At 45.5% G+C, this 26,829-nt stretch overlaps 1 protein-coding gene across 1 annotated transcript in view; it reads right to left on the minus strand.

Annotated features, from left to right (window-relative positions):
- Nucleotides 1-598: 598 nt before the first annotated feature.
- The window catches only part of SLCO3A1 (solute carrier organic anion transporter family member 3A1), a 137,492-nt gene continuing 111,261 nt past the window's right edge, over nucleotides 599-26,829 (minus strand). Inside the window, exons 5-10 of the mRNA XM_041468890.1 lie at nucleotides 24,434-24,598; nucleotides 22,367-22,565; nucleotides 21,365-21,503; nucleotides 16,880-17,055; nucleotides 14,064-14,128; nucleotides 599-9,647 (exon numbers count right to left, since the gene is read on the minus strand). Of these exons, the coding sequence (XP_041324824.1) occupies nucleotides 9,268-9,647; nucleotides 14,064-14,128; nucleotides 16,880-17,055; nucleotides 21,365-21,503; nucleotides 22,367-22,565; nucleotides 24,434-24,598 (1,124 nt within the window). The 3' untranslated portion in view covers nucleotides 599-9,267. The remainder of the gene's footprint in view (nucleotides 9,648-14,063; nucleotides 14,129-16,879; nucleotides 17,056-21,364; nucleotides 21,504-22,366; nucleotides 22,566-24,433; nucleotides 24,599-26,829) is intronic.

A 26,829-nucleotide genomic window follows, 5' to 3' on the forward strand; every position in this document is an offset into this window, starting at 1 on the left:
GAAGTGTGTGTCACTGAATCCTCAGGAATGTGCCACCCTCTGGGCCTGGTCCCACTGATGGAGATGGAGAAGCTTCTGCAGCTGCAGGGGCTCAGGGTGCATGGCAGGGCTCAGCCACTTCACTCAGCTGTTGCTATTTCAGCTAAAAGCTCTTTTTTTTTTCCCCCTCCACAGCTGAACTGACACAAAGAGTGTGAGACATATTCATCACCACTGACACATCCAGCATTTTCCTGCTCAAATCATGTTTTCTCTGAGCTCCTCCTCATTTTAGTGTCTTCCAGGTGTTCAAGTTCCTCTGTTATGCAAGAATTTAGGATGCCTTGTTCTCTTTCCTTTCTCCATTCATTAAACTTTGTTTTGCCCTTCCCCAAAACCTGCCCTAGCTTTTCTGCCACAATCCCTGCTTCACTGGACCTCCCCTCTGAAGGCACTGCACATGCACAGAACACATTCACCCCACTGTCATGTCTAGCAAACCTCCAACCTGAACTCTCAACCCTGCTTTTACTGAGACTGGGAACCTTCTGGAACACTCAGAGCACCAGCCCAGCCAGCCAACCTGGGAGAACCAAAGAGATCATCCAGTGAGACAGGACAAGAATGAAAATAGTGTTTTTAATATCATTTACAGCAAACTTACAGTATGAATTTCACATCACATATTTCTAAACTGCTCATCTGGAAAATATAAGCTGCAAAAATACAGAACACAGTACTCAAAATATATCGAGCATGTGGCTTCTCTTTTTTTTTTTTTTTTTTTTTAAGTCAATTGTACAGTGAAACATTTCCTTTTCCAAACCAGGTTTTGGTTCATTTTGGAAGTGCTGCTAAACTTCTGAAAAATTACTAGCAGTCAAAATACCAGCACAGTTCAAAGACCTTTTCCTTGGGCACTGCAGGAAAAGAGTGACCCCCAGCCCAAGAAGGGGCAGTGGCATGTGGCTCATCCAGGTCCCAGAGTGCTACAGACTATTTGTGGAGATGTTCTGGGCAGGAAAGACTTTCTCCACAACCCACAGATGCTGCTCTGCCCAGCTGACTGTGAAGGACAGCAATGGTTAGAGGGACAAACACCATGGACTGGTCTGGTACAGAGGCAGGTAAATTCTCCTCCGGTGCTGTGAACCCTGCAGAGCTCTGCAGGTGAGTTTCAAGCACAGGTGTGACAAACTGCATGGGGTGGTCTCGCTCTCCAACAACACAATCAGCATGGAAGCTCCCTCCATGCACTGATGGAAGATTGCACCCAGCTGCAAACACTTGTCAGAGAAGTCCTGAGCTTCTGAAGCCCAGAGAAACTCCCACCAACCCAGGCGAGAGATGCATCAGGATTTGGAGGGCGCATGGCAGGCCTGCCTCGTGAAAATGTATTATTTTCTTTATTTACACTATGGAGAAAGAGAATGATGGATAAGGGAGTGAGTTAAGGAACAAAGTAGGTTCCTAATATTCTTATTAGCCAAAACGCCAAGCCCCTCAATCTCTGTCAGGGATATAGAGGAGCCAGCTGGTCAAGAGCTTCTTTCCCAATATACTTTGAATTTTAATCTCTTGAGCTTGCTCATCTGTAGCTGGCACTAAGAGCAGTCAGGGGTGGGGAATAGCCAGGTTACACAGGCAGGGCATGTGCTGCTGGTCAACCTCTACAGCAGGGAAACAAAGAAAGAGAGATCAGCCACTGGAAGCTGGCTGTTTCTCCAGCATGAATGAGGCATGGCCAAGGACTGGCTGGGCAGTCTCTTCTGCTCAGGAACCACATCAAGAGCTGCTCTCCTCCTGCCTGTGTAAACTGCCCCCACTCCCTCCCCTCTGATTTCACACGGTGCTCGTGTCTCACCTGCACAGGGCAAAAGGAATTTCAGAATAGCCTTACTGCAAACATGCCCCATCTAATGCCATTTATGCATTGTTAGCTCCCACGACTCCAAATGTCCCCGTGCCTGGAATGTGATATAAGTACATACAGCAGGGAAAAAACCACTTCTGCAGACTGCATTTGACTTGTATCAAAATCCCAACGAACACCACATTTATTGTACTTTATTTACATGGTAGTCACGTATAATATAATACAATACAGCGTTCCATTTGCAGTGGTAGGCACTATGGGTTTTAAAATGTCACAGCTCTTCCTCTGCTCCATCCCACCCCTCCTCCCTATGGACGTGAGCTCCCTGTTGTGCGGTCCCAGCGCTGCTCCAGTTTCCCCCTGAACCTGCTCTGGGATGGCTCTTCCCCAAAACCAGGTGAGGGAAGCTGCTTTCAAGTGCTAACGTGGAGCCTTTGGTGGTCACAGACCACCGGCAGACCTTAGCACTTGCCAGGGGCAGTCATGTGCAGCCTCCTCACCATGCTTTGCACCAAAACACCGTGAAGGCAACGTGGGGCTGCAGCTGAGCTACAGACCCCTAGCACAGGGAATAGGCCACCCATGGTGATCACAGAGCACCATTTGGTCCTGCTGCAGTAAGAGTTTAGGAGAACGGCCGTGAGTCTCCAAGAGGGATCATCCTCCTCCTCCTCCTCCTCGGATCGGGCAGGAAGTGTCACGGGTGAAGAGCAGGGGTCATTTCTTCCTTTCAAGTTCACAGTTAGAGTTGTGAGGCACCAAAAACACAGCACTGTTTGCACTTAGGGGTAAATGCACTGCTGTTTGTGCGATGCCATACTGCAAGAGAAAACGGGTTTTGGGGGCTGAGATATCCGTGGCAGAGAAAGATGCCTTTTGCTGCCCCACCCATGGGCAATTCATTTGGGAAGAACTAAGATATGTTAGGCCATATGCAACTCTCTTGATGCCCCAGAGGTTTCTGCTTCTGATCCAAGAGCTGTGCAAACATCGCAAATAAAATTTACACCACCTGCTTCACCTCAATACCAATTCACTTTTGTCTGGGTTCATACCCTTCTGGTGTTTGCTCTCAGCAATTACTCAAATGAGTCCTTTAACCAGTAGGAATACTGGGAGAGGCTGAGAATTTCAAGCATCTGTGAGAGAATATTCCTGGGCAGTGGAGTGTGAGCTGGAAGCCAGCGCTTTGGCTGTCCCGGAGCATGGTGTGTCCACAGACACTGAGCAAGGATCCTCTTACTCAATTCCTGATCACATGCTTTTGAACTAAATATTTTTACTGATGAGAAAATTCCAGCTTAGGGAACTCAGGGAGCAGAAATAACCCCTGTGAGTATTATATCCATCCAGAACAAATCCCTGTGTATGAATTACAAGAAAGCTTTTCCAACTTCTCCAGACCACAGATGATATGCAGAAATGACCTTGCAAATACACTGGAGGCATTTTCTTGGTTTTCTCAGCGATTTGCAAGGAAGAAATAAAAGAGAAAATTAATGTGTGAAGTTGCTATAAATTATTTGCCGAGTTGTAGCTGACAAGTTTCTTATTGCTTCTTGCCATATGCAGATACCAACTTTGTGCAGAACCAGTCCAGCACTACAAACTGTTCAGGGTAAGACAAAGCTTTTCCTTCTTAGGGTTGGACACCTTGCTTAATCTGAATAAATGGGGGAAACATCACGAACTCATCCCATCCCACAGACCTCATCCCTGGGGTCACTCCATTCATCAAACAAATAGAGACTGAAGCAAAGCTTTGACAAGCAAAGCAACATAAACACTACAAACATCCTGAAGCCCTACTCTGGCAGCCATCTACATGGACTGCTCTGTCCAATCAGCTTCTCCTGAATTCCCTGAATTCCTTTTGGGACCAAGAGATGCTCAGAGCCAAGCAGCCAAGGCAAGACTGAAGCTGAAAGAAAAGCAGCCCATGTTCACACTCTGCCCCAGGAAACACCAGTATTGCTGCTGGGCAGGCACAGCCTCCTTCTGCTCCCCTGAACTCAGGGAGCAGACAATGGCCACAGATTTTACTTGGCATCACTAGTTAATAAAGAAGTACCTCATGTCTAAGAACTGCTGAAAGGCCATTTTTCAGCAAAGCAATTGTATTAAGACTCAGATTGGCTAGAAATGTCAATGGAATGATAGAGAACATCATTTGCAGCCTAGAAGTTATAGATTTAGGGGATATAAGCAGAACAAACGATAACATTTTGAACATATGTAAAACTGACTGAGACCTGCTGGCTCCCAGGCAAATTTAAATGCCTCTCAGTAACTCTGGATACCTTGTATTGGCTTGGCAGAGCCAAGCTGTGCTTTGCCATTGGGGGAAGGAAGAACTGTGGCTAGAGAAAGGAAGCTGATGGCCAGTTTGGACCCAAACCATGGGTCTGGTGGAGGAAGGGCTATCCAGGAGCACAGAAGGGTGGATAATCCTTTCAGAGTGGCTCAGTTACAATGTCCTTTCCTCCTTGGATCAGTCTCAACCACCAGATAAGCATGGCTGAACCTGGCTCACACCAAAGGTTCCCATCTTAATAAACTGCTGCCTATATTCCCACCAATTCTGTCTTGGCTGCCAACAAAACAGGTGAGGCACAGCAGCAGTGTGGGATGCTGGGAGAGGTGAACCCAGATTTAGTAAGAAAAGCCAGAAGCCCTGTTGCAAACGAGAGCAGGTCAGTATTATTGCTTGTAATCAGGGGTGCTCTGCCCTGTGCACAGGAAGCTTGTGAGCTTTGCACATATTAATCAGATCTACAGAGAGAACAACAACAAACCTGCTGCTGTCTGCAAACACAGTTCACATGAAATTAGGAGGATAGATGAGCCCAGCTGCATTTAAAGGCAGAGCAGGAGTAAGTCTGGAAACCCTTGTGAATAAAAAAACAAAGCTGTTATCACATCAGTCCAGTGAAGCATTTGCATGTGTCTTTTGTACTGACAATTCCCCACATCACTGCCAAGAATAAAGCAAACATCACACCAAGAATGCCAGACTCTGAAGAAAATACCAAGCCAGACACACCCAGCTGTGACAAACTCTCATATGGCAGCAACAGCTGTGGCTGGCTTGGGGGCTAAAGCTTCACAGTGCTGGTAGGTTTCAGATTGTTATGGGTTGGCTGTGGAGTGAAACTGCTGGTTTTGAGATGGAGTTGCCTTTCTGTGTCCCAGTACCTCATTTACTTAGAAAAATGTGAGTTTGACTGAGACACAAAGGTGAACCTTAAGCACAGTGCCTCCACTGCAATGTCATGAACACAAAACTCCAATGGGGATAGGAGGGGGTTCAAATCACATTCATTCCCTTAATTTTAATTTTTTTTTTTTTTTTTTTTTGCAAGGCAAAAGATGTAAATGCATCTCAGCCATTTGGAAATACTCCAATCACTTTCCAAATGTCTGCAGACCATCAGTTCAATTTGGAAGCATTTTGAAATGTAGCTAAGTCAGATAATGGAAGCTAATTCCTCTCTGCATCTTTCCCTTCTCACCTTCTGAGCAAGGTGAGACCCAACCACGATGAACAGCAGCAGCACCGAGGAGTTTAGTGCATCTCAGAGGGAAATGGCAGAGGCAGGTCCCTGCTATTGAGCTGAACTGCCAAGAATGGAAGGTTTGTGATAATTCAAGTGATAATTCAAGTGATGGACTTTTCAGTCCCACTCTACATCCAAGATGTACTGGGCAAAGTCAGAAAAATGGATGATTTCTGTCTCTATTAAAAGAAGGTTCTGGAAATGCATCACCTTGTTAACAAGGATGCAAAGAAAAGGATTCCAGTGTCATCTGCACCAATTTTAGATTGGGCCCCCCTTTTGATTCCACTGGGGCTATTCCAAAGTGGGATCTGAGCAAGGGAAAGGAAACCCCAACCTGAAGCCATGCAAGGCAACTGGTCAATCCCAGAGAGACTGCAGAATCTCAAGTAGTTTGTTTTTCCAAACATCCCATTCCTTAGCAGACAGCCACAGCAGACAGACTGTGTGGGGAACACAGTGCTTGGAAACGCCAAAAGAACATTTCTGCTGAGACTGAGGCCTCAACAAACCCCTGAATTTCAATGCCCTTGAATATGAAGAAACAATTTCCACCACTGGATCTGGACCACACAGCTCAGAGCAAGACCCTGTTTCTGTTCCTGGGAATGGGTGTTTTTCTAACTCCATCCTTGTATCTTTGTTTTTTAAGTTTCCTGCGTGGTTAAGGCAGCTGCAGGATGGAGGTGAAGTGCTGACAGGGGAGGCCCATAATGCAGTTTGGGAAGAGGGAGGATGTCTGACACTTTTCCTTTGTTATTCTGTAACAAAAATTGGGTTGCAGGCAAAAATGGCTTGTGGTTCTGAAATCAGATAGAAACCAAAATGCCTGCTGGTGTGGATGTGAAGGGTTTGGTCTGTGTGTTTTCTTTCAACTAAAGCTCTGTTCTTAAATCTGTACCAAAGCACTGACAGCAAAGCCCTTCACGATGCAGGCATCAGACCTAACCCTAGGGGAAAAAAAAAGAAAAGAGTGGGATGGGGGAAAAGGTTTTCAAGAGTTCCATTATCCAAAGAAATAAAATAACAATCATGCAGGAATTTCAAGTTACAGCTTAGAAATAACATAAGTAACCCCATTCAACTGCATCTCCCACACATACTAAGAGAAGAGATCAAATGAAAAAAGTAAAGAAAAACACAAATGAAAATGTTATGTGCCCTGGAATCCCGTTTCTATAACTCCGGTCAAGGGAGACTTTTGACTGTAGCAACAAACCACAGCTCGTGAGCACTGGGAATTTGTTTTACATCATATCAATCAGCATGCTATTCTCCTTCACCTTGGACTTTCAGAGGGGAAAATCATGAAATTGTGAAAGGGGTTATGAAATTTCAAGCAATCAGGCTTTTAGAGAGGTTCTATTGTGTGACATTTGTGTTTGAGTCTGAAAATGTGTGTATAGTATAAAATTATGAGCTAACATTTGGAAAGACAGCAGTCTAAGTAATAAATCTGCAGAATGAAGAGAACTGTACAGAATGATTTCAAAGGCTTATACTTGACAATTATATATATTTTATGAGACAGTTATGCACCCTGTGCCTTTTTGGAATTCATTGTTTTATGGATGCAGTATCTCTATTTTAGCAGACAGGATATGCTAAACCAATATAATGGTCTAAAAAGCATCATTTACCACCCAACATAACAATGGCACTGCATAGCTTAATATATTTTTTTTTCCTTAAACTCCTTCATCAATTGAGCGATTCTTAACATGGCTGAAACCCAAGAATTAAATATCTGCAATTACAATATTTGTTGAGTATTTGGCACAATGGAGTTTATTTGATACACCCTTTTTTTCTGCCCTTATTGTTGCTGAACATGTAATTCTGTGCATTAGCTGCAAGCACACATATAAATTCAATCAAGTGGGAGCAGCTTGATGCTCCACACCCATGTTGCAAAGCCTGGATAAGAGCAAAGTCTGCTAAAAATGGGCTGAACGTGAGTGACAAGTTATCAACCCTCTGTAATTGTGCCAGCTCTGGGGTGTCCACTGCAGCAAGGGACAAGGGCTTGGGGAAGACCAGCCCCTCTGCCACCTGCATGGAAGTGACATCCAGCATTTGACTCAACATGCCAGGTTACTCCTCTAAACATCCTCCAGTTCACAACAGCTTCGAAATTCACACAAAAAAGGAACTTTTAATTATGATGCTAACCCTTAAAGCCCTTCTGACATTTAGTCCATCGGAAACAAGTCTGGTTCCTGGGAAAAAAAAATCGTGAAATTTTAACCAATTTGCATTGCTTCCCAGCAGGAATGTTTTGGAAAACAAAAATGTGCATACAAAATACGCCTGACCCCCACGTTTCTTGTAATCAGATGAAAGTTTCCCTATGGTTTTTGCAGGTTTAGTTAAGACTGCACTGCAGGAGCCAAGCCAAATCTGCTCCTGCATGGATGCTTTGTGGGGAGCTGAATGGAAGTTTGAGTTGCTCAGCGCTGGCCAGCCTCTGCTCCCATAACCCAGCCTTCCAGAGGGACACTATTCCCACATGGACAAACAAAATGTGGCATCCAGGAGAGATTATTCCATCTTCCTCACATGTCTTCCACTGAAAGTCAGTGGAATTTCTCAGGTGAAAAATAAAACACCAATTGTGAGGGCTGAAGGATTAAGGTCAGTGTTCCTCTCATCTTGTACACACACACACACACACACACACACTTTAAAGAAAACATCCACCACACAATTTCTAGATTGCAAATTATATATATATATATATATCTTTAAAAACTGGAGAGAACATCAACAGCCTCTCCACATATATATGTATTCACTGAGTCACATAGAATATGAAAAAAACTATATTATGTAAATCATCATATTATCTATAATTCTCCAACAGACAATTGTTTTTATAGAGACACAGTGCATTCATTCTCCTTTTTAAAAACATATTATGTGTCTTCATTGGCTTGGTAGCATATTAGAATGAAGGCGTATGGATAAAAAAATGCAGAGGATTAAACAAACCCCTTGAGTCACATTAAGTTTGGGTGAATTAAACAGGATCCTTGCCCAAACTAGCATAAATAAATCCTCCTCATGGAAAAGTGTCAGCGATTTAAGGGTTAACATATACTCGAAAATAATTTCAAAAAACATCTTATTAGAGGACTACACAGATAAGTATTTGGAACTCATCCCCCTTTAAAAATGACAGCACGTTTGGCAAGTGTGAGCAAATGTCTTGAACTCTGCTGGGTTTGAGATCTGAGCACGGTTATTCACAGACAGCCACAGAGCTGCAATCTGCGAATAAGCCTGGCCTGGAAGGACTTGGATACCCCTGACAGCATCAGGGAAGGTTTCCAGCAGCTTTCAAGGAATTTATCGTGGACTGGTGGCTGGTGACAGAGTGTGACTGGTGGAAGGACTCCAGCACCGCTCCCTCTTTGCCATGGCGGACGCAGCAGGCTGGAGCAGCACCCAGCCTGGCCAGCCCTGCAGGGCTCCACACACCCCATCTCAACTGGGAAAGAACCCATTGCTGTTACCAGCTTGCTGTTATCACCTGGCTTTCTCTACACCTCGTGCCAAACTCTCTGCTGAACCTCTGTGGGTGCCCTCCTTGGAAGCTCGTTCAGTCACAAGGGGCTGGTGCCCAGCCACAAGGGCTCCCTGCTTTCTCCATCACCCCACAGGATGTCACAAGTGATCCCATCAAAAGACTCTCTTCTCAAGAATCCTGGCTGGGTCTGACTTTGAGAAAAAGACAAAAGTTTCCTGTGTTGCCGTTGCTGTTTTGCAGTTGTTTCTTCTTTCATTCGTGCTCTCTCCTTGTTTTTATTAAAAAGGACCCTTGTATTATTAATATAGTTCACTCCTCCACAGTCACTATAAAACAGACTCCATATTTTCACACCACTCATGATCTTCAAGGTTATAGATAAATTTTGTCCTATGTGGTTGATTTTGGGGCACAGAGTCCCGCCCCAGATTGTCTAGGGTGAGAGTAGAGGCAAAAAACTCACTAGTGCTGAGACCACCTTCGTGGTTCTTGATGTATCTTTTATAGTTTTTCCTCAAGCACTGCCAGGTGGTGGTGTACAGGATGAATGCAAAGGACTTGAGGGCGATAGCAATGCTGACATACAGGTATCTGTAGACCACGTTGTCATACAGTGCACAGGCTCCTTGCTCTCCACAGAATGTGCTCCAGAACAGACACGTGGAGTCAATCCCGGCCCCGAAGATCAGTGGAGGTGGGATAAAACCTGCCAAAATAAGAGAGACAAATCATGCTTCTATGATCCCTGTGATAAACAGAGAGGACGTGACTGCAGTGAGTAGAAAAAGGGTACTTTATCAAGGCTAATAGTCCCAGCTGCAGCCTGTGATTCTAATTTTTGAAGTTCTAAATCAACCTGAATGAAGTTTGTGGATGAGCTTTTAGCTTGGACTTAACGTCTGTGGAAGCGACGTTATATCCTGCTGATATCAACATGCAGCAAGAATCTTATTCAAGTCTGAGTGGCTTTTATTAAGCTTCTTGTTTGCCTAATGAGACTAAGTGGAGGGGTAAATGAAAGAGGAGGAGGACAGCCTTGCAGCTCATTCTCTAGAAACTGGCAATTCTGCACTTTAGAGTGTTGCCCTGAAGGATCTCATAGCATTCCAGTTCAGCACCTAAAATCAGCCTCGGCACTGAGATCCAGTTTTGGACTGTACCCTGATAGCAAAACATAGCAAAAGGTTTTCTCTGGATCTAAGGAGAAGAAACAATAGCCCCTAATAGATGTCAAAGATGCCATCAGAAAAGAAGAGAAAATTTCAGAGTGCCATTAAATGAAATATCACAGCAGGATTCTCCCACAGCCACTGCAGCTAACTACCAATGAGTGTTTCTCAATCATAGTTTGCAGAAGAGCTGCAATCTTCAAGCAAAGTAATCACTCCAATCTCATTTAACTAATAAAAGAAATGTTTTTTCTTGTCTACTTTCCCTCATCCTGCAGGGACACTGCAGCAACCCCCCATTTCCCATTAGCCTGACAGTGATTAGAACATCCATGCTCCAGCTCTGCGCTCCCCAGCCAGAGTGTGCAGCACTGGGAAGAAAATGTGAACATTCTACATAATGTAACCATTTCTCTACCTTCTGCTGTATTTATGGGCAGAGGCTAGAAGCAGATAAACCCTGAAAAAAGCCCTGATTGATAAAGCCACTGCTGTGGGTTAAGACAGTGAGCAAAGGAGAGCATTGCATCTGCTGAAATCCAACAGCAGGCAGGCACAACACCCCCCTGACAGTATCAATGCATCCGTAGGTGCTGTGATGCCTGAGACTCTATAAATACCTGTGACAGCAGACACAAGGACTGCAGTTTTTAGACAGCAAAGTGTTTAATCTTGGATCCAGTTTCATCATTAACCTGGATTTCCAGGCTTAAAAAAGATACCTTCCTTCAGCTTGTCACGAGCAAAGTAGTGACATTCATGACATGTATCCTAAGACTACAAATAAATTGGTTGTCTTCACTGTTCTCTGTGGTAACTGAGATCTCTTTATTTTATTTAATTGATGACTGGAGCTCTGCAGATTTTGTTTGATCTTCCTTATATGTTGGTAAATGCAGGAATTAAGAAAGGTTATATGGGCTTTTGGTACTCATTTGAACCAGTCATTAATAGCACAAATGTAGTAAATAAAACCAGATGATAAAAAAGCAAGACAATCTGTTTGTTAGAAATACTCGTTCCAGGCATCACATCTAAAAACCTATCTATGTTCTGGGAAAAAATATCAGCACCAGCTTTTTGTTCATCATTTCAATGACTGGAAAATCCAGGCTGGGTTGGTTCTGCTTCTAAGTTAAAAGACACTTTTTTAGTTGAAACCTGTGAACAACCACACACTCAACCTGGATTTTAAAAATTCAGCTGGGCTCCTGCCACAGAGAAGCAAGAGGCTGTGCTGCTGACTGCAGTTTGTGTGCCCAGTGCTGCTGGATGGCACCTCAGGGGTAATATTCAGATCTGGCAGTGACTGAGGAGCCACAGTCCTTCTGTAATAAGAGAAAACACATTTGGATCGTGATTTTGAGGTGTGAGTCCCTACTTGTTAACATGCTGAGGGATGTTACACAGAGCTTTGGAGATGTGCAGGCTGAACTTCAGGGAGAGCTGCCATCCTCACCTGCTGGCTTCAGCCTGGTGTCCACGACAATTTGGCCTGGAAAGTGCTCCTCGTAAGACTTGAGGAAGGACCTGTTTTCCTTGAACTCCAAAGCTACTCCCATGTGAAAGCATTCATGTGCAAAAAGCTTTAGCAACCAGTATTTCATGTTGTTTTTAGCAGAGGAGAGGATGAGAGACTCACAGGAGCAAGCTGGTGCTCAGAACCCCTGAGACAAGGGAGCTGAGCAGTTGCACTGCACACCAAAAACTCCTCCTGAGAGTGAAACACTCTGGGGTTTTGTCATGTTAGAATAAAAGGCAAACAACATCAGCTTGGAGAAAAAAAAATATCTAAGGAAGTGCCCTGGTAAGCAGAGGCTCTTCCAGGATGCATGGTGAACACCACCCAGAAAGGATGCATCCAGGATCTGAAAGGTCTGAAATTCTTTGCCATTCCAGACAATTCCATTCTGAACCTTTGGCTCCAATGGCACTGCTTTACTCTCTTCTCTGGGAAACTGCAGTAATGCTTTTATATGAAGACACTGTTAGGCTGCCCTCTCACAGCAGAATTCCTGTGAAATGAGGTAATATATGCAGGAGGATACCGGGAGAATTCAGTCATGTTTCATGTTATTACAGTGAATATTAAAGAGAGTCAATCATGTTCTACCTCTTACTGCAAAGTGTTGCAAAATTTTCTGCTCTCTCTCTCTATATATATATATGTATTTCACAGCAGAAACTGTAGGGCTGCATAAAAAAAGCTGCTTCTGTCTTACTGAAATCTATTAGGTAGGATTGCACCTTCGGGTCTCATACCTCTTGCATTTAATTCTCTCCTTTCGTGTAAGAAGCAGCTATTATCGCTGTCTTCTTAAGTCAAAGCTTAAAGGTGAACTGAAAAGCTTTTAAAATAAATCAGTAAAGCTATTCTCAAACCTCAGGTTGATAGAGGCACAATTTGGATACCCTTGCTCACATGGAAAAGTATCTTTCTCTTCATTTTCTGTGCGTTCCAGCTACGTTGCTGATATGCTTCAGGATGTATTGTCTTATTTCATGGGAATCCCTTAGTGACAGAGCAACATATAAAGATTTGAATTTAAATTCTCACTATGGCTTCTTTACTGGAATGAGAAAAAGAAATCTGTTCAACTTAAGCATACATGTCTGAGCTTGATTTTAGAGGAATTCAGGATGTTGCTACCTCAGGAGGCTTCTCTCTTTTGAAAGGGAAAAAGAATAGCTGAAAATCCCTCCCCTTAAATATTTTTCCTTTGGAAACAACAGCACACAGCCATCCTCCTTGCACACTTGTCTGCTGAGACTCCACATTCAGCCAGTCACAGCTAAGTCACGCCAAAATCCACAAGCAGCACCAGCAGCTAAAGAAAATGCTGTGTTTGCAAGGCTTGAACCAGAGCTGGCCTGGGTCAGAAACTTCCCTTTGAGTTATCTGAGCTCTGGGTAAGTTAACTTGAGGGATAACTTTGTGAATAACTGCAGTTTACCAAAACCAATGGACATCTAATTGGCTTTACTGTAAACTGGTCTGGGAGCACAATTTCCTGTTCAGCTTATGGGGAATAAGGTGTTAAAAAGTAAGTAAAAAAAATGAGGTCATTTATTCAAAGCAATGTCTGGTACTGCTGGATTTTCAGTCCTGTACTTCCCAGTGTCTTGCTGTAGCCTAAGAGATTGCACTTTAGTCTCCAGCTCATTCCTTTGAGACCAAAGGAGCCATGCAGGGAAGGCGCTCTGTGCCCTGCTAAAAAAAGTAAGTTCCACTCCCACAACATGCAGAAACCTTGGGCATGAGATGGTCTCACACAATGATGGATCAGAGGATTTTGCCCTGAACCACTGAGACTAATGAACTGAAATAGAAGAGCTTTAAAGTAGGAGCTACCTCTTCCAGAGGGGAAAAAAACCAGCTAGAAACTAGCAGCAGCTTGGCATGTTCCCTTTAGTTCATTCATGAGGAGAACATACTGGTCCAGAGGAAGAGCCATAAGCATTTTAATGGGATATTAACCCACAGGAGGAAACAAGGACTCAGCTTGTGTCATTTTCCTGGTTTCATTTCTGAGACACCCAAAGGAAGGGGCAAACTCACCATGTAGCACAGGTCCTGTCCCTCAAAGGAGGGTGAAAACCCATATCCCTCTACTTCAGCAATATGCAGTACAGCAGTAATTCTGCAAGCTGCTGACACGTTATTAACAGCTACAGAAGAGAAACTGGTTGTGTGGGACCATGGGAGAAACAGCCATTTCTCATGGAACACTGCATTTTCTTCCATTGGCACAACACGAATGGCAGGAGAAGTGCCTTCAGGAACCTTGATGTGACATCCCTCACGGAGAGGGCTTGGACCCCAGTGTGTCAGACCCCTCTCACGACAACGACAGCACCGCAAGGAGTAGAAATCAACTTCTGCATGTTAAAAACTGAGTGTTCCAAGAGGGAACAAAGGCTGGGAGAGAAGGACACACAATTTTTGTACCTACCTAGCAACCGGAGCAGCAGGAAAAGCACCCCCAGAGCGTAAGACTTGAGTTCAGGGCTCACGGTTCTACAGGGAGGAGGGAGAGAGAGAAATCAATTCCTGTTGTTCTGCTTTGATTAACACACCCTGTGGCCAGTCTGTGCTGTCAGCCAGGATGCCACCAGCACCTCTTCAAAAAGTCATTAATGGGGCTTTTCTTCTGCCTTCTCCTGAACTGCCTATAGCCCCAAAAGTAATTGCATTGGCAACAGGGTCAGGAATTAGCCAAGTCATTAATAACAACAGCTAATGTTGACATCGGATGTTTATAAGCTCCCCATCAAGTTTTCAAGGCTCCAGATGTTGAGAACTGGAGGGAGAGAAAACTTTTGGTTCTGAAACTCCCCAGACTACTGGAAACAAGAGAGGGAGGGAGAATGGTGGACCAAAGGTTCAGTCAGCCTGGTGATTCAGTGAGGAAGTGCTCAACACTAGTTTTCATGCACATGACTTCAGCGTGCCACTTTTTTTATCTTGGGAGGACAGTGTTTGCTATGAACACAACCACTACTGCATTAAGAGTTATCCTTCAAAGGTGCTTTAAAAAAACACTCATGGCAGGGGTGGTTCTCTGTATAAATACACTGGAGGGGCATCACTTGAAACTGATAAAACAGAACCAGTTTTTAAGATAGCTTTTAAGTTAGGAGAAGACCCTTCTGATCACCTGCCCTCATCTCACACATTCATGGGCCATGTAATACTACACCATGACTTCTGTATAAAGCCTGTGACCTCGGGATGAATTTCAGCAGTTTCCAGGCAGACCCCCACACTTTATGTATAAAGCCGTCATGCCAGGAATTATATGACCTTGGAAAGATGTTCCAATGGTTAATGGGTTGTCTCAAATAGGATTCTACAGCTGGGTGAGAAATGAAGGAAACAGAGCATTAGAAGTTTTTTAATGAAAAAATAGATTATCACATGGAATATTCACAGTGGGCTTTTAACTGGTGGTGGTGTCCTTCCATCCACTTTTCCATATTTAAGACCAAATACAGAATCAATCCCCAATACCTTAGGCTGGAGTAAAAATTGCCACTTGGAGACATCTTTTCTCACTGACTACAGCAGTGACCAAATGACTTGCTAAGACAGGACATTTAATTTGTAGAAACTGAGTCAATTTTTAAATAACCATGGGAGCTGCCAGTGTCACCTGCCACTGCTCTGGACACCAAGGACACATTCATATGCCACAACTTTCTTTAAGCAATGGAAGATGGCAGATGCAAGAGAGCACGAGCAGTATCCGGCTCAGAGCTCTCCACTGTACATTTGGTATCAGTGATTCTGAGTGAAGTTACAAATCTGGATGTGTGAATTGTTTATTTCTTACAGCTCTGAACTGAGTATGTTTCATCTTCCCTTTGCTTTTCTTATTCCCTGGTATTCTTCTTCCTGGCTTATCTCATTTGAAGGCAACACTAAGATGTCTCCATGCCGTATCCTAAAGGTGCTGGCAGCTTCCTTGAACAAAGAACTCTTCAAACTTCAAATTGCTTTTGTCACAATATTTATCATGAGGAAATTTGATTTCCCTTTAGCTACCAGAGATGCAAAGAGAGAAATGAACCAGTAGGTGGAATATCTCATTTTGTATCCTGCAGGGAGACATGCCCTCACAGAGCTGTTCTGTCCAAAATCCACTCAAGAGTGTGTTTCTAATACAGACCTTATTGATTGAATTTTATTGGAATTTTCCAGGCAGCAGAATGGATCTGCTATTTATGCCTCTGGTTATTAGTCTCAGTAAGTGACAGCTTGGACAGCTAAGTAATTTTGGATAAATGTGGGCTTAGATATATATGTATATCATAAGGTGAAGTGTTCCGTATGTCTGGAAATAACACAAGGTCAGTTATTTGAATAAGCTACTTTTGCCCACCTATTCACATTGGTTTAACTCAGACATGTCCTTCAGACTTCCAAGTTCCTTATGTTCTTGGACTTGGTCCAGGGTGAGAGAAGTTAAACTCCAGTCAGGGAGGTATTCACCAAAGCTAGCTTTAAATTTTTCCATGGTTTCTGTGGTCTCCAGACTATCTCAAAAGGTGAGCCTAAGCCTCTCTCTAAGCCATTACATGCTGAGAACATGGGGTGGCAATTCTGCCCCTCTCCCAGTGCAGCTGTAACTTCCTTACTACCTGAATTGGAAACTGCACATCTGTATTTCCATGTCAATCCCAGAAGAACAACCCCTGCCACCATTCTGTGCAACATCCCTGCAGGAATCTTCTCTATTTGGGTGCCCAGTTCCACCTCACTGCCTCCACCAAAGGAGAGCTCGAGCAGCTCTTGTTTTCTCTCCAGCCGCTCCATACTGCATGCCCTGAACTGGGGCCATGCCTGGCTAATCCAGGCACTAACAAGTGAAAAAAAGTGGTTTAGAGAGAAAATGGCTTGAATGGAGGTTCAGTTCCAAGTCATGGGTCTGGGGACAATGAGTTCGGTGTAAAAGGCAGAGGCCAGGAGCTGTGTGGGACCCTCAGCTCCCCCCTGTGCCCTAGGGTCCCTCCAGCTCTGATCCCATGCCAAGAGCAGCCCCACCTGATGAGGATGGTGACTGGTGGTCCTACTTGGTGAGAATGATGACTGATGGCCCACCTAATGAGGGCAGTGACAGAAGCTCTACCTGCTGAGGACAGTGACCAAAGCCCCACCTGATGACAATAGTGACCAAAGCCCCACCTGATGAGGACAGTGACCAAAGCCCCACCTGAGGAGGATGGTGACCAAAGCCCCACCTGAAGAGGACAGTGACCAAAGCCCCACCTGATGAGGATGATGACGGACGGTGTCTGCGCCATGGCCCCGATCATGCTGCAGACACACATCACACACAGGAATGTCAGGAAGGCCTCTTCGCACCCAGGGCTGGGGCATTTGCCAGGAACGACGGTGGCGTTTTCGGGAGGGACCGAGGTGAGGCACGAACAGCCACTGAGGTTCTGCAGAGGAGCACAAGGAGTCAGGAGAAGGGAGAGCTCCGATCCCCACCGCTGCCCTCTGCAACAGGGCTTGTCAGCAGCAATGCCTAATCCTCTAATGGTCAATTAAATAACTCCTAAGTGCTTGTTGGAGGGGGGTTTGGGAAGAATTTCAGGAGCGTCAGAGCTGACACATGCTGCCAGCAAGGGAAAGCTGTCCCTTGGCTTGTTTCTTTTCTTCTGCTCCTTTCAAGTCTCTCCCATAAATGTCACGGCGACAAAATTATTACTGAGTTCTACCTCTTTGGAGGAGAATAAAGAAACAATCTGTGTCTCTGTGACAAGGAAGATTCCCCCCATTATGGCTCTAATTACTTTCTTATTTACCTCCGTCCTCTCGGCTGTTGCAATTAAACTGAAGTACATTAAATGCAGGTAAATGTGCAGCCCTGTTCTTGGCTGCAGGTTTGGTGCTTCCAGCACCTCAAACCCTGGGCAGGAGCCACCCACGATGGGTGCTGCAGCTCACCCAGAGCTGAACCACCACAGCCTGGCAGCACAGATGCTGCTGGACTTCAGTGCACTCCAGGGCTAATAAATTACATCTGGTTCAGAGGGATTTGTGTTGAGCTAAAAGCTCAAGTCAAGCAAGATAAACTTTATCAATATGTGATCAGAAGGAGGGTGGAATGACTGCATTTTGCTTTGATCTCTCCAGCAAGTGCAGGATGTGAAAAGAAGCTTTGTTTGCCAGTCACAGATTTAAGGATTTTTTTCCCCCTTATTTTCCAATTCGCCCTCCTGAATTTTTGAGTGGGGGATGTCAGTGCAATTAAGGCACACAATGCTACCAAGAAATCCCTTAACGAATACAGAAAGAAACAGCCATTAATGATTCATGGCTTGTCTTCACAAGCCCGCTGGGTTTGCAGGTCACATGTTTGTATGAGGAGTAACGTCATAAAATATAACATACTGAAAAGCAGCTCAATCTCCTCCCCTTCTCCTCTACCATGTGCAAGCAGAAATTCCTTTGCTTTTCTGCCTAAGGGGTCCCCTTAGGACCATACAAAAGCACACTTTCTGGTTCACTGCCTCCGAAGATAAGGATCAGCAGGGATACTACTCCAACCTTTCTGACACCAATCTCTTTCCTCTGCACAGGAGCCAAATCATTTTTTTCCAATTAAGTGCACAGAGGACAAGAGAGACTGTGGTGCAGAACTCTAGGAGAGCTGGAGCTGACATGCAGGTGCCTTTCTGCTGGCAAGCAGTAATTAAAATAACAAATTCCTGTGCTGTGAGTTAGAAGCTGACACCTGAGGCTCCAGAATGGTGACAATTAGCACTACTGAGGTGGTGTTTGCACAGACAACAGGAATTTGTAGCTCCTGGCTCTTAATGCAGTGCATTGCTCCCCAGCAGCGTAGACAAGGCCCTGTGGATCACAACCCATGTAAGTCTGGAAAAGTATATACCTGCACTGAATAACCCTTGGACAAAATTCCCATCACAGCAAACACACAAAATTGGGTGTTTATTTCCCATGGGCTCTCATCAAGGGACAGAGTACCTGTTTCAGACAGTGGTGGGGCAGACTGTCCTCCCACCGGTGGGATTTTTTTTGCAAAGCACAAGGCAGATCTTACCTTCACTGCCTGAAAATTTGTCCCTCAACCTGCTTTTCTGACCACTTTACTTCAAGGTGCTGGCCCGAAGCAGTGTGAGTGGTTTGTACCAACTACCTCAGCTTGCTTAGCACTGCACCTCATCCTTACCTGGGAGATCTTTGATCTTTTATTACTGACACAGTATGCAACTCACAGACATCAAACAAGGCAACATCAAAGATGGAGTTATAACTTTGTCCTGTGGAGAGGAAATTTTTTGCTACCTGTGCCAAACTTCTGTAGATCCCCTTGTCTGCAACCCCACTGCATTCAACCACTTTTTATCAGAACCTTCTGCTGCCCAGCAACCTGCACACCCAGATTTATGTGTGCCTCTGAGGCTACACAGAGTTTACACCTTTAACAGCATCCTGACTTTGGTGTGATTATCCATGCAAATTACCCATGTTTTTAATTACTCATTTTTTAAGCTCTGGCTCTGACAGGGAAGGGACAGGCTGGTATTTCAATGCAGAGCTGTGAGGTGCCAGCACAGTAACTCCAGGCTGGAATTCATGTGTCTCCAGCCAAAATGCTGGGAGTCAACGGCATCAAACAAACAAGATCCACAGTCCAACACGTGGTATGCAAGGGTCACTCCCAGGAATGGCTTGAAAGAAAAATTCTAGGGGGTGCCAGAGCTCTGCCTACCAGCACTGATATTCCTAGGGCTTTTTGGACAAGTGCACCTCTAGAATCAGCTCCGTAAGAGAGAAGGAATGAAAAAGAAAAAAATAACTGAGCTACACATTGCTTTTAGAAATTGTTCACAGAGGAAAAGTGAAGAGAAGCAGTCAGAAACGTAAAATGTAGTAAAGTTAAATAAAGCATTCAGAGAATTTTATGTCCCAGTAAAAAGCAACCCTTGCCTCATCACAAGCACATAACATTCACAAGACCCTCCAGACAGGTCATTACCTGGATTATGGGTTTAAAACTTGGTTTGGCAATTTGGCTTTGCCTCAAGGCCATTGCATGGCCAAACTGGTCCATAATTCTTGATAATGCCCTTCCCAGCAGATGCTATTGCTTCACCAATTTGTGTTCAAAATGTTACTGCAAAAAACCCCCACAAAAACAAAGAGATGAGAAGAACCCCAAGGATGACAGCAAAAAGGCAAAATAAGAAGGAGTGAGTAAGAGAGAACATGAGGGAGAGTGAGATTTTTGCTGAGAGGTTTGCTCTTGCAGAGCACAAGGTCAGGCAGCTGCAGACTGAAGGGGCAGAGCTGAGTTTTCATTACCATGCTCCTTCCAGAGGAGTCAGAGCTTTGCACAGCGAGGAGATCTCTCCCACGCTCCAGCCACACACCACCACCAGCTGCACACCTGCTGAAGGCTTGGTGAACTGGTGAGACACAACTCTGTGTGCCTGAACAAGCTGGTTTCTTCTTAAAATCATCCTGCTGCCATCTCAGGTGTTGACTTATTGGGAGGAGGAGGAAGAAGAGGGCAGGGAGGTAACACCTTCACATGTCACACGTTGATGTAGATCCTTAGATCCTAGGGCTGCTGAAAGCTCAAACTGTGGTGTTTCAAAGGGATGCCTGCATCTCTGAGGCTGGAGAGGGAGTGGAGGAGACAAGATTTAAGCAGGACAAGCTCAGAGGTGATCTGGGTGGGGAGGCTGCACTGCCAGCTGCAAGTCTCTGCTCAGCAGCACTCACGTGTGCTTTGTCTCTGGGGCAGGAAGGGAGGTTTGGTATCTCCTCAAAGAGGAAGGATGAAGCCATGGAGGGATAATTGCATGTGGTGAGCACTGATGTGTAGGCACAAACAGTGCCTGTGACCAGGCTGACCTCCCACAGACTCCACTGGCACAGCCCCAGGCAGCGAGCAAGGATGCGGGAATCCCACCAGTCCCCACCCACAGGAGCAGCAAGCACTCATTTTTAGTATAACCCAGAAGACATTAACATTTCAGCAGCAAAAAATGAAAAAGTTGGCTTTTAAGATATTGTTAAAAATTCTCCACATATACTTTATATAGAGATAGTTTGGTCTTTATGAGTTTTCTAAGGGAAAAAATTCTTAGAACTGAAAAATGCAGAATGTCTTTGGATAGAAACTCTGCTCCCCTGACAACTGCTCTTGCTGCTGCCTCAGAGCAAAGCAAGGAAAGAGAAATAAGCAAGGGGAGTTAAAGGAAAGCTTAAACAAGGGTGAATAAAACCAGGAACTGCTAGCAACTGTCTAGGAACCAGATTCAGGGAAAGAGGAAGAAGAAAAAGACTAAAAGGGTTGGGCAGGGCAAACATGGGCAGGTGGAGAAGAGGGGAGATGAGGATGAAAGAGAAGCTGGTTCCTCAGCTCTCCCTTCTGGGCTAGGGATCTCTTGCAGAGGATGTGTTCTGCCACTGGAAACCTGTGATATCCCATCATGTTCCTTGCTTCTCTGCTGAGGAGGAAGACCAAGGCAGGAGGCTGTGAGATCCCTGCTCCGTGGGTGACCCTGGTGGTGGCTGCTGCTGAGAGTGGGCATTTATGGAACAGAGTGAAAAACAACAGGCGCTCAGGCCCACCAGAGCTGTGAGGTCAGCTTTTGGGGGTGCAGCCACTGGCTGTAGGTGAGCTACCCCACCAGACACGCAGGAACCTCACTCACTTGAGCTCCCAGAACCTTTCCTACAGGTGACAGGTCCCTAGGAAAGGCCACTCACCGTGCTGCTGCAGCCAGCAAAGCAGGCAGATAAGTATGTGACCCCGTCTGCCCCACACACTGGAGTGAAGGAATCAGTTTGGCATTCACAGTTGTTATTGCACGGGGAATATGGGTCCAGAGATGAGGTTGGAGTTGAGCTGTAAGACAAAGAGAGAAAGAAATTAATGGACAGTGTGGTATCAGCCAGCTTTCCCAGCTGTTGCCTCACAAAGATGCCTTTGAGGGGGATAGTTAAGGCAAACACATTAAAAAAAGCAGTGGGCAGGCAAGCTGGGTTCCAGCTCTAAGAAATCCAGGCTGCAGCCTCTCCTTGGAGACTGAAATGCCATGGCCACTATCTCCCTGCAAAAGAGAATCTAATGCAAGGCTTGGGCTGCCCTGTTACCTCAAGCCTCAAGGAAACAGAAAGAGATGCTGTGGAGATTGTTCTGTGTTTTTCTGCAATACTGTAAGGAGCTGACAGGCTGACGTTGTCATCTAAAGAGCTGCCACTGCATACTGGAGCACTCAGGAAGAAAATGCCAGATAACTCTCTCCAAGTCCTGCGAGTGCAGGACAAAACAGGGTTATGTGGGCCTCACTTCTCACATTGAAATGAGCCTGCTGCCAAAAACACTCTCTCTTCACCATATCTGTATTTCTAGGCATCTAAAACCTGGTTCTACAGATTCCCCTCAGGCACTTAAATCAATGTACAGAGCAGTGCATGTTCCTTACTGCCAGACCCAATGCTACAGAGGTGCCTGTGGGTACAGACTCAGGTCTGGCACCTTTTGATTCAGTTTGACTGAATTTCAGATTTTAGTGAAACTCTGTTATCGTCTGCAGGTACTCAGGTCTCTCAGTGGTGAGTGGCATGGAAACATGCCAGACTAAGAGCCCATAAAACACTGCCTTCTCTGTGCTTGTGCTATGGTTGTCTGAAGGCCAGCACTGCCTGTCGAGGACACTAACATGGATTTATGTTGGTAAAGCTCCCTGAAACTCTCTGTGGACTCACTTGTTTCCATAGGGAACAGTAACCCCTGCCACAGGTCCTGTGTCACAGCCCAGGAACAGGAAGGACACGTAGCAAGCTGTGGACACCAGGTTCACCAGCATGGCCATCCTGATGGCTCCCAGAGCAGACAGGCTCAGCTTCTTCACCAAGAGGCCCCCCAGGAATATGCCCAGACATGCACACGGGATTGCTGTCATCCCTGCAAGAGGAAAAAGCAGTTAGCAAGGGCCACTGAATGACACTGTGACAGGGCTGAACTCTCCAGCAGCCAGAGCTGTGCACTGGCATCAGGAAACCTTGCAATGCCCAACTGCTGGAGGAACACCAAGCTGGGGTTGCCCAAAAAAGGAACAGATGCAAACAGGCATGCTGCTTTGCATGGAGGAACCAGGATCTTCTGCCAGTTCTCATCCAGGCTGGAGGGAATGCCAGACTTGATCAGCTTGGCCCAGCCTGACCTAAGTAGCAGCAAATAAAGTCAAGAATTTTTCGAGGTGTCTGGAGGCTCTGGATGAGCGCTGCTGGTACGACTCACAGGAGTCTGATCTTCAGAGAGTAGGCAGGAGCAGCATTTGTAAATATGAAATCTCCCTAAAAGAATTTTCTTTAACTGTGAAATGCAAAAAATCACTGCCAGAAGTGACTCCCTTTCCAGCACAGACAGAAATTACCACACCATGCTTGTTTGGGATTGCTTTTATCCCTTTGCTGCCAGTTACACTCCAGATCTCACTGCCTGAACTGGGCTTAGGAGAGAATCCCAGTCCTGGCATTTCTAGACTCCCTTAAACGCCATGTGAGAAATCTGATTACAACTTTGTTTAAACAAGTTGCTGTGAGAAACACAGAGGTATCCAAGTCTCCTTTCCCACTGTCAGGCCAGAAGCAGGATGTGCTCTGGCTCATGGGTGATCCCCTCTTTGCTGGCCACCCAGCTGCACTCACATGCTGACTGCCCAGCCAGCTCCCACCAAACAGCTTTTTTCCTTCTCCCACTGGGTCAACAGTGAAGTTGCTTTCCTTTGCCAAGCCTTTAATTTTCAGGAAAGATGGAATTGCCTAACAACTTTGAGACCTCTGGCCTTCTGTCAAGCCGTATTAAAATTCACTAGCAAATTCCTGGGTTGCTGGGGGAGGCAAGGCTGACTGCAGGGGATTGTTTCTTTTGGAAAACCAGGCCAAAATCAGAAGATATCAATGAGTTTAATAGGGAAATAAACAACTGTCAGGAGAGCAGCTTGCAAATTCCTTGTTATGATATGAAGATCCACCCATTTCCTGATGTCCCAGTTTTTGACAGATCACTGCCAGCTGCCCATCTGGCAAGCTGTGGTTGCAGATCATCCAAGATCAACTTGCAGATATCTTAATTGGGTGCTGCTGAGAGAAAGACTGTCATAAACAAACGGCTGGGCCTGCCTGGGATGAGCAGGAGCAGAAAATAAATGAATATTCTGCCATCAGTGTCCTGACAGGGAACAAATGAACACTGAGAAATGTGGAACGTGAAATCACGGCGGCATGGAGTGGTCAGAGAGAAGGGACATTTGAAAGACGACCAAGCTGCACTAACTCAGGTACTTGAAGTGCCCATTGCAATCTTGTCATTTCCAGGCCAAGGGGAAAGCAGTGACTAACAGGAGACACTGGGCTTCCTAACCCAGAATGAGATGGACTGCAGGAGTGTGGGGAACCAGAACCATGAGACAAGCAGTTCAATGGGCCACACTATCACTTGGAGAGCAACTGCAGTCTTGGGCAACCAGACAGCTCATTTCTACTGCTTCCAAGGCTCTCCCTCCTATCCTGGCTGTCCCAACAGGCTGTGCCACAGGGGAAGTGATGGCAGCAGGATGCAGTGGAGAAAGGATGCTGGAGGTCTGCTCTGGGCCAGGCAGCCCTGGCACAGCTGAAGGCCAGCCCCCTCACTCACAGACACATTTCCACATCTCACACAAGTCACCTTTTGGGCAGCCTAACCAGCGTGGCTGACAGCAGTTACCAGCCATGCTGAAGACCTTTAAATCCCCTTGGAGGCCAGAGGTTTGGTGTCCCCTGGTTACTCACCCAGGAGCTGGTTGGCAGAGGAGGTGGTGAGGTTGAACTGCTGCTCCAGGTACTTGCCCAGGAAGGCGGCGAAGCCGGCCACCACCGCGATCTCCATGCAGGCTGCCAGGATGATGCAGGTGAACACGGGGTTGGAGAGCAGGTGCTTAGTCACTTTGGGGATCACTAGAAGAGAGGAAAAAGGGAGAGGTGTTTTTGTGTAGACTTTACTTGAGGTGCTGGAGGTGCTTTTCTCCTCTTCTGAAGGGTACGCTCACTTCACATCAGGAGTAATTTCCTGTTCTGCACAGACAAGCTGCTTGAAATGTGGGAACACCAGAACAAAGTGAAACACCCAAACAGTGCCACTTAAAGATTCAAGAACCAAGAGAGTGCAAAAAGAAATCATCTGTGATTATTTACTCTTACAGATGATTTTGAAAATTGGAAGAATGAGAAAAATTTCCAATATTGCTTTTTGTTTCCCTCATAGGGAAGTCAGTCAAAATGTGGTGTGCTCTTTCTTCCCCTTCTCCTTTCTGTACCTGCTCCCCATGAACAAAGCTGAGCCAGCTGACAGGTGCCATCAGTGCTGTATTCAGCATAAATCCTTGCAAGCTTTCAGACACAAAGCAACCCAGCTCACATCTGGCTTTTCCTTCTCCTGCCATCCAGATTTGACTCATTTTCCTATTCCAAACTGGCTCGCTCACTGATGGTCACCTTCTTGCAACTCTCAGGCTTAGCCTGGCCCATGGATACCCATGGCACAAGGGTCCCCTGCTCACTGATGGTCACCTTCTTGCAGCACGTGTGGGTGTTTTCAGCAAGCTGCAACTCTCAGGCTTAGCCTGGCCCATGGATACCCATGGCACAAGGGTCCCCCTGCCTGGGACAGGCTTGTCAGTCTGTGTGTTCCCACAGCCTAAAGCTTCTCCAGACAGCCAATGCATCCCATGTAGACCCTGCCATCCTTAAGAGGGTGGAAGAGGACGTGCTGAGCTGTTCACTGTGTAGGACACACTCATGTGGCTCTGGTTTCATGGTTCCTTGGCTCTCCCGTTCCAAATGATCAGTGTCTAGAGTCCTCTCTCCTCCAAGCCCATCTCAATTTCCCATAAGCAAACAAGAGTTACCGCCCTACAAAAGGAAATCTGTCTAATGAATCAGATTGCACGTTTTCTACTCCAGCAAGCATTTTAATTATTGTAGAGATAACACAGCTTGAAGAGGAGAGCATCCCAGTACAGAAGAGAGCCTTGCTTTGTCTCAATACCTGATGACTAATTTTTCCCTGAATTAAATGTGAAAATCATTAAGTTTGAAAATTACCTTGAAGCAGTGTAGTGAAGCCTCAATGGACCCCTATTTGCATTTTGAAAATCCATCCCCCAGATTCCCTGTGGTGTACCAGGGGCTGGCAGATGATGTTTCTCTGGTGCTGGCTTCTGTTTTCCCTCAGGGATTTTTCTGCACTGGCCTCAGCAGAGAATGCACAGCTCTTTGTCAAGACTCTGCTTGGGTGCCCTTGGCTCTTTCTTGGGGACAGTGGAAAAAAGGGTTATAATTAGGTTCGATCTAACCTTCTTGGAAGAGGTCACTTCACAGCTTCTGGTCTCTTTATATCAGAAACATTTTTCCAAGCTGTATAAAATTTCTGCTTCCTAAAGATTTACTGAACATAATTAAGGTGCAAGAGGCATAGCAATTTTTAGCAGAACGGGTGAAAAAAGAAAAGAAAAAAAGGGGAAAAAATACTGTGTGGGAGGAATGGGGATGGGGGAATTCAGACATGGATAAATTTCAGAAGCCACCTGCTGCTTCCTTCAGTTCTTTGGTGGCCACCTACAGAATTTCCCCCTCTTGCCAGGAAAAATATAGAAAATGAAAAGGTGGACTTGGCAGTACTGAGCTTGAAAAGCCATATTTAAGGTATTAATGACTGTTGTGCCTCGGGAGTTCAATTTGTTCAAGATTAATGGATTCCTTGAGATGTAGCTTTGTGCCAATTTAAATCCAAAGACACTAAGGTCTAGCTCTAACTTTATCCAACAAACAATAGTGATGACAGCCTGCCTTTTGCAGGAGGGAGCTAAAGATCGCGGACATTTATTTCTGAAGTTGGCACACAACCATCATGCGCTACCAAGGTCAAAATCCATCTTCTGTGCTTGGGGTGGACAACAACAAATTCACAGAGTTATTGCAGCATCTCACACTGCAGAGGAACCCCTCGTAAGTGCCTTGTCTGGCAGTGCAGGGCTCCAAGTCACAGCACTTCATCCCCTGAAGGGGCTACAGGAGAGCTGGAGAGGGACTTTTGACAAGGGTGTGTAGTGACAGGACAACAAAAAATGGTTTTAAATTGAAAGAGGGAGGGATTGCATTAGATATAAGGAAGAAATTCTTTACTGTGA

This window comes from Pyrgilauda ruficollis, unplaced genomic scaffold, assembly GCF_017590135.1.
Source record: "Pyrgilauda ruficollis isolate IOZ18807 unplaced genomic scaffold, ASM1759013v1 scaffold23, whole genome shotgun sequence".
NCBI lineage: Eukaryota > Metazoa > Chordata > Aves > Passeriformes > Passeridae > Pyrgilauda > Pyrgilauda ruficollis.